Source organism: Oryx dammah, unplaced genomic scaffold (genome assembly GCF_014754425.2).
Source record: "Oryx dammah isolate SB20612 unplaced genomic scaffold, SCBI_Odam_1.1 HiC_scaffold_3, whole genome shotgun sequence".
Taxonomy (NCBI): domain Eukaryota; kingdom Metazoa; phylum Chordata; class Mammalia; order Artiodactyla; family Bovidae; genus Oryx; species Oryx dammah.
The window spans coordinates 2,271,407-2,279,424 of NW_024070187.1; the positions used below are offsets into that span (position 1 = coordinate 2,271,407).

Consider the following 8,018-nt stretch of genomic DNA (forward strand, 5'->3'; position numbering starts at 1 on the left):
CCTCAGCATTTCTGTGACAATCCTATGTTCAGTTACTTTGGGAGCAAAATGAAGACTGTTTTGAGAACTGAACTCTAGCTAGATAAAAATACTAATAGTCTATGCTAATTTCTTGTCATTTTTGGCTTTCTTTGGAGGAGGCAGAATCTACTGTTTTACTGAATGAAGAGAATACTTAAATATCTGACTACTTAATATTACAGGCAAAACAATTAACATCTAAAAAAATCTTATGCTCCATGTACTTATAACTACATGTACATGAGTTAGAAAAGTGAACCACTTCTTAAATATGACTGATAAATTTTATGAGAGCTGAGACTTTATGAATATTAAATATTTTCTATAAATTCAGAAGTATAATAATATAAAATAAGCTTAAGTGTTTCAAACAACATGGACTTAATTTATCTAATTTCAATTAAAATTTAAGACTGATCAACATGACCTACCTGAGGCCAAAGTGATTAATAAAAATTATTTTCTAAAGAAAAATAATTTATGTTTGAAAACTAAAAACTGGAACTCCTACTCACTGGTCTCTTTGGTCACAGAGTACTATTAGAGAGATCACTGAGTCACCTGGTTCTTCATGATTCCCTTCCCACCAACCAACTTCTCCAGAAGGAGGTGCTGCAAACAGTCTGGGAATGGGTTTCTGAGCCATCAAGTTTGCTGCTGACAGTTTTCTTTTTTTTTTTTTTAAATAACAGAGAGGAACAATGACATCATGTTCTTTTAAATACTATATTGAAGAATTTTGAAGTATTTTGAAAAACAAAAGCACTAGGTCACTATCATTTCAGGCATTTCTAACAAATCCAACTTAGGAAAATTCTTACTTATCTGATGAAAGAGAGGTTACAAAGAACCCCTGAATACTCAAAAGGGAAGAAAGTTTATCTATCATGTATTTTACATGCAGCTTTAAAGAAAAAAAAAAAAAATGCAACAAACTCACCTAAAAGTTTTCAGATTATTTGCATTTAAAATGTCTGGAATCTCTGGAAAAGAAAATATATTTATTAGGTAAAGTCTTCTTATTACAGTATTTATAGTTTTTTCATTATCTCAGGAAGAAAACGAAATAACTGACAGAAGAATGCCCAAAACAAAAGAAACTTTCAAAGCATGATTACAAAGCTACAATGAAAAGAAGTTTCAAAAGTATAAAGGACTTAGTTTAAGAAGGTGATTAAGAAAAAAAAAAACACTAATAAATAATGCATTCTAAAACAGAATGTATAATGAAACAAATCTACAATAAAAATGTTTGACCTTTACAACAGCTTCAGAAAATAATGTGAGTGAGGAACGGCTATACCAAACGGGCAAGACAGAGAGATGTTAGTATGTAGTCTTCACTGAATCTTACTGACGGCATCTCTGATAATTTGCCCGTGTTTCCAGACTCTTGTGGACTTGTGTCACCACATTCCCTGGGCTGAGGCACAACCAGAAGAACAGAAGGTCTGAGATTCAGCACTGGCTCCACCCCCAGTAGGATGTCTGACATGGGATGTGCTGGCAACTACTGCTACTCAACCTGGTGGCTACAGGTCGAAGAGACTGAGCACAGAGCCACCAGGGAGGGCATCACAAGAGCAGAGCTGAGAGACGGGTGGCTCGAGCTACGGGAGAGCAGAGCAGTCGCGCAAGTCATCAGACTCCAAGTGTATCTGGCTGATGAGCTGGATGTGGGATGTGAAATGTCTGCAGGATGATGGGCAAGTGGTGATGTCACTGAATGAAATACGGGTCTTACAAGAGGAGCCAGTTTTAGGAGAAAAGCTGGACTTTGCTTTGGGACATGCCAAATTGGAGCTTTCTAGAAGACATTCAAGCAGAGATTTTAAGAAACTCAAGTTTGGTAATTCAAGTCTGGAGTTCTAGGGACAAGTTAGGATTGACAACATAAATTTGGAAGTTATGACATTTAGATGGTATTTAAAAGCACAGGATTAAATGAGATAAATGCAGGACCTGGTATAAACTGAAAAGACAAGAGGCCCAAGGACAGATATCTGGGCCAATTATTTAGTTCGTGAGGCTATGAGAAGGATTCAACTTAGGAAACTGACATTGTGGCCAGTGAACTGGGAGGAAAACCGGGGAAGGACAGGGGCTACTACCCCAAATAAAAAATGTGACCAAAAAATGAAGGGATCATCTGTATCAAAGGCTGCACAGAAGTTGACTATGAGAGTCAGTACCCAGCAGAGCTACCATCTGTTTTAGCAACTTAAACTGTTCATCATCAACAAGGACTTTGAGTGGTAGCTACAAAAGCCTAATTTAAGGGGTTCCAGAAAAAATGGAAGATGAAGAAATGGAGACTCTAAGCACAGACAAATTTAATTGAAAAGGACACAGGACTGGCTGAAGCTCTCCCTCAATCCCTACATGTTCCATACAGTCTTGTTTGGCTTTTAAACGACCTGGAAAGGGGAGGTGTACAATCCATCTCTATTTTTAAATGGAAGGTAACAAGGCTGGGGAGTGGGTAGGAAGTAACTTGCCCTGTTATGTAGTAAGCTGCAAGGGTCTAAGTAGAGATCTAACCTGTTCTAAAGCTATTCTGTTGTTGTTGTTGTTGTTTTCCAGTGAAAAAACTCATTTCTTAGGAATGCTAAAGAGGAACTGCCATCTACTCAGGGTTCCTAGTGTTACTGAAGGTTTAAGTGCCTTAAGTTTCTGACTGCGAAGACATCCAACTCAATGAACCTACTGCCAGCTTCTGACACAGCTGCAGAGAACAACTAGGTCAGAAACCAGGCTGCCCCACCCAGTCAGAACACCCCAGGGGACTGGTCACTTGAGCAAACCCATTCTCCTTTCTGGCATCTTCATGAAGAGGGAGCCCCTGAAACCTGGGGCATTCTACCTTGGCACTTACAATGGCAGGACCCCCCCCACCCCCGCCCCTGCTTTCCCCTTTTCTCTACTGGAGCCCTCACTGTGAGCCCCTCAGGCATGTCCTGTACCCTCCAGGACCTGCAAGCACTAAATTCTGTATTTTTCAACGCTCCCTGCTGGGTGTTGCTGAAGTGCACCCTGCAGTCATAGTGAGAAACCACCAGGGAGGTTTGGCCTGGGGGGGGAATGCCTGTGGGGAGCCGCCCAGGCTTTCCTGGACCAAGTACCACTATTGCCAAGTGGGACCTACACATCAGGAGTCGCAGGATAATGCCTTCAGGCTCCTACTGTTATTATTAAAGCTAGAAAACCTAATTTTCCTATTAAACATTTCATTTACTATACTCTCCAGGCAAATTCACACATGAGTGCCTACAGGGACTAGGCAGGGAACGTGAAGGAAGGAAGGTCTGGAAGTACGGAATGCTAAGTCTAAAAGCGATGGCTACTGTTCTGCTCTAGCAAACAATGCTGTCAGACCGTATGTTTAACGGGCATCCAGAAATCTGCATTTTTCATGTGAAATCAGCAGATGTTTTTATACTGACAATTCATATGCCAATCAAACACTACTTGTAGGCCATGTGCCCCCTTTGGGTCATTTCCTGCTGGTGGGCTTTGCAAGCCCCTGCAAGTGCCCTCTCCTCTCCTCCTAAGTACTTTTCTTCAGACAATGCTGCTAAACGAACAACACACTTGTCTTCACGAACTATAAGAAACGCTCCACTGCTAAGAAAGAAATTTTGATTTCTGTATTTTCTCAAGAATGGCTGCAACAAGTATAGCTCTTTACTACAAAAATTACAAAGGCAAGAGGACACAGTACCTACTCTAAAGAAACTTGATGTGACTGGAGACAGGCAAGTAATAACCCTAGACCAAAGCAGGTTGAGCACATGCCTGAAGGGAGAGGAAAGTTTACTATCATAGTAGAAAAATGTCACTGTCAGAACTGACAGTTTTGGGAAAGTAGGAGAAAAAAAGAATGAATTTTAAAAATTCCAAATATTCAAAAAGAAAGAAAAGGAAAATCAAAGTGAACTAAATAAACAGGATAAGTTACAGACAAGACATCAGGAAGCCGTACGGGACGCACCGAAGCCATGGGCCTGGTACTGCTGCTGCTCCCGCTCCAGAGTCTGCCTGATGGCCGCCTCCCGAGAGCAGTGCCTCCGGCCCTGCCTGTCCTTGAAGCTGTTCCGCAACTCAATCTGCTCCAGCTCGCTGCTGAATCGATTCAAATACCTGAAAAACAAGCTGGTCTGACTTACAAAATCTGTTTGGCTTATATTACTTCATTTAAAACAATCCCCAGCCACTGCCTGTCCTTCCCAAGTTTTCATACTCCTCTAGATTCCTTCAAGTTCTCAGACCTCAGACCTTCTCTTGGTAACTCAACCACTCTCAAATCTTCTGTGAACAAATCAAAGCCTGCCATTACAGTGTCAACTCCAGGTCCTCACACTCCACCACCTCCTGGATGTCTCCATCTGGCTGACAGGTGATACCTTAACGCACCTTCCGCCTTGCCCCTGGTCCCTTCCGAACCTGCTCCACCTCTGCCCTGGCCCCCGCCTTCATTCACGCAGATGAAGACTGGCTCACCCTGACTCCTCTCTCCCCCCTTTATGCCACATTTAAGTCTTCACTGAAGATTGAGACTTTTACCCCCTTAAACTCTCTAGACATTTCCATTTCTCTTTACCACATTGCTCCCACCACCACCTCTTGCCTGGACGGCTTCATCAGCCTCTTAACAGTTTGCCCCCTCATCCATTTGCCTCACTCTCAAAAGTTTAAATGTGAGCACCGCAGCTACTTGCTATTCAAAGTCTCCTATGACTCCCACTGTCCTTGGGTAAAGTCCAAACTCTTACACTGATATTTGAGATTTTTTATGTGTTGGTTGTTTATTCAAACTGTCACAATTCCCTCCCAGAACCTATTATCTCAGTGATATTAAATGTCTGGCAGATCACTAAATAGGCTGCTCCCATCCCCAGGCCTTTCAGACCTTGTTCTCTCTGCCTAGATGTTCTTCAAACTACCTTACCTCCATCTGCAGATATCAGTTTTGATGTTATTTCTCAAGGAAGTCAAGAAACTGGGTTACCTGCCATTCTGAAGCACAGAAAGGTGATGAGCCTACTAAAATGACTAAGCTAGTATACCAACCCAAAGTCTTTATAACAAAGTCTATCTGCTTGTCTATAAATCCAGAACAGAACTCTGCATCTTGCAGAACCAAGTTGGGGAATTCCTCTTATTGACCCTTTGCTCATTAACATGCCCAGTGTTTACCTTTCAATTAATTCACAAGCATCTCTTTTTGAATATCCTACTTTTTTGGGATCAAGATGATTTTGAAACCACTGCAGTTTTTCACCTATAACAACAAGTACCAAAAACAGTTTAACATCATAAGTCATTATTTAAGCAGAGGTATTCATTATAATTTTCAACATCAGTGTGTTTAAAACAGTATCAACATTTATTTCAAAGTTAAAGTTTTGTGTGGGCTCAAAGCTAAACAAGCCTTTCAGAAACTGAACTGTCACATTTTAATTTGGGGAAGTGACAAAGGTAGGAAGGATGCTTTTCTGTATGTATTTCTTATCCAGTAAGGATACAAAACATTTTTTAAAATAAAGAATACTTTAAAAGAACATAAAGTTCCAAGTATTTATAAAGCAAATGATAGAACTTGTCTGAAATAGCAAAAGGAGAGTTTGATTAGATTAATGAAGAGGACGGTGTGTGCTGAACTTTTAGTAAGCAGCGGGCACTACATACAGGCACAGGTCTTGACTTTTACAATCCTATGAGGGTTATTATTATCTCCATTTAGAAGAGAAAGGTTAAGTAACCTGTTCAGGGCCTCAAAGTCAGTAAATACACTAAGCATACAAGATCTGCTGTATATGATGCAGAATGACTGACATCTATTATCAAAAAGCTAGCAGACTTCGTGCTTATGAGTCAATCAGACCACAGGGGTGCCACTTTCAGTAAGATTTCTCAGTATTACAAATCAAGAAATGGCCCTATCCAGGATTACTGATAAACCATTTATAAATACGATTCTGCTGCCTGATAAGGCAGGTGAGTTAATGGTTTGAATATCTTTCATTTTAGTTACAAAGCCTAGTAGCCACTCTTTTGAAATCAGACTTAGCAGATAACCTTACCAATAATAAATCTGATCACACACCCACACACACACATAAAAAGACTGTGACACTGAGATATAGACTGAGGATACATTCACATCATTAAACATGAATTGCTGTTTCCAAAACTCTTCATAATTCTAAATGGTTAGGAAGCTAGAATTAAACTGGAGAGAGAGAGGGATAGATAAAAGTAGATACTAAAGAATTTCCAGAAAACTGACCTAGATATTAACACTGTTCTATCAGTTTAATGACTGACTTTATTTTAATCAAGTCTGGTAGAGAAAATTCACTTAATCTAGCAAAATCACTTTTATCTGGTAGAGATAAAAATAGTATTTCACTAAGAGAGTCAAGAGAAAATAGGTAAGGGAAGAACTTCAAACAAGAAAAATCCACTTACCAATAAGGTTGAGACGCAACGCCTTTTCATTCTTCAATCTTGGGAGAAAAAGTGCATGTGTGTTAGAAAACTTCCAAAACAAGTTTTAAAAATCTGAAAAAAACAACAAAAACTACCCAAAGAACCTTATGAACCTTTCAAAGATCACTTTTATGCATATGAAATTAATTTTCTTAAAGAAGAAACACTGACACGATGCTTCTCTTTTAAATCAGAAAATGTTACTAGAATTTTTTTTCTGCTCTGCAGTGACTAAAGGATACCTATAAAACCAACTGGTTTTGAAAACACAAAGGAAAGCTTGTCTGAATTCTGTAATATGCATAATGCTTGTGCACAGAAGAGTAACGAGGACCTTCTAGAAAACAGTGCTGCCATCAAGACCAAAATGCCTCACTGTCATCTTTTTTCAACAGGCATAAAACAAAATGTTTACTTTTCATAAATTTGATATAAATTATAACAAAGAAAGAGAACTCATTTACTCTCAAAAAATGGCCTACATGATCATGTGCCTCCTACTGTTGCTATTTTGAATTCTAATCCGTTCAGGGACTTCCCTGGCATTCCAGTGGTTAACAGTCTGAACTTCCATCGCAGGGGGCATGGGTTGTTCCCTGGTCAGGGACTAAGATCCCACAGGAGGACAAGAAAATAAAAGAAAAACCTCTTTTCCATTCAGAAAAGAGGGATGCTATTGAGAGAGTAACATGCCGGAAGGCTAGGATCTCCCAATGGAGGAAACAGGCTGCAACCGTCATAAGTTTTTTCTCTCTCTCTTAAACGTCAGGAAGAAACAAACTACAATTGTCAGATTTTTCTTTTCCTTCTCTATACAAAATTAAAAGGAGGTTTCCTTTAAAATTCTGTGTTGCCATGATGACATCTGGTTCCACCTGAACTTAACTTTTCTCAGCCCTTGAGCTAACCAATGTGTTTTTCTCCCAGCAATGTTATTCTTAAGCTATGTTAATGAACTATGTATTTACCTTAGACTCTGTCTTTCTTCAAGTTGGTTCCAACTAAGACTCAGAAGGGACTTGACAAACCAGTATGCTTTACTTAACAAACCAGTATGCTTTCCTCTCGCAAAATGTTCTCTTAAGCTATGTTAATGAGACTACATATTTGCTTGGAAACCTGCCTTTCTTCAAGATTCATGTCAATCATTTTATGGCCCGGGATGACTCACCTTGTGCCAATGTTATCTCAAAATGCATGTTGTAGGTGAGAGGCCTGGCACTATTCTGAGTTTTGAGACATTTCCTTCCTTTAATTAGCTGCCTGCTAATAGGTATATAACTTACTGCTAAGTGGGTCGCCATTTCCTTCTCCAATGCATGAAAGTGAAAAGTGAAAGTGAAGTCACTCAGTCGTATCCGACTCTTAGCGACCCCATGGACTGCAGCCTGGAGAATCCCAGGGACAGGAGAGCCTGGTGGGCTGCCGTCTATGGGGTCGCACAGAGTCGGACACGACGGAAGTGACTTAGCAGCAGCAGCAGCAAAGACTAGCGGGGGGGGGGG

The 8,018-nt window shown here is 40.1% G+C and overlaps 1 protein-coding gene across 3 annotated transcripts in view; it reads right to left on the reverse strand.

Moving 5' to 3' along the window:
- TMA16 (translation machinery associated 16 homolog) overlaps positions 1-8,018 on the reverse strand; it is a 31,085-nt gene that overhangs the window by 1,903 nt on the left and 21,164 nt on the right. For all 3 annotated transcript variants that reach the window (XM_040237356.1, XM_040237357.1, XM_040237355.1), the window contains exons 3-6: positions 6,493-6,530; positions 5,218-5,302; positions 4,013-4,161; positions 962-1,004 (exon numbers count right to left, since the gene is read on the reverse strand). In XM_040237356.1, the coding sequence (XP_040093290.1) occupies positions 962-1,004; positions 4,013-4,161; positions 5,218-5,302; positions 6,493-6,530 (315 nt within the window). The remainder of the gene's footprint in view (positions 1-961; positions 1,005-4,012; positions 4,162-5,217; positions 5,303-6,492; positions 6,531-8,018) is intronic.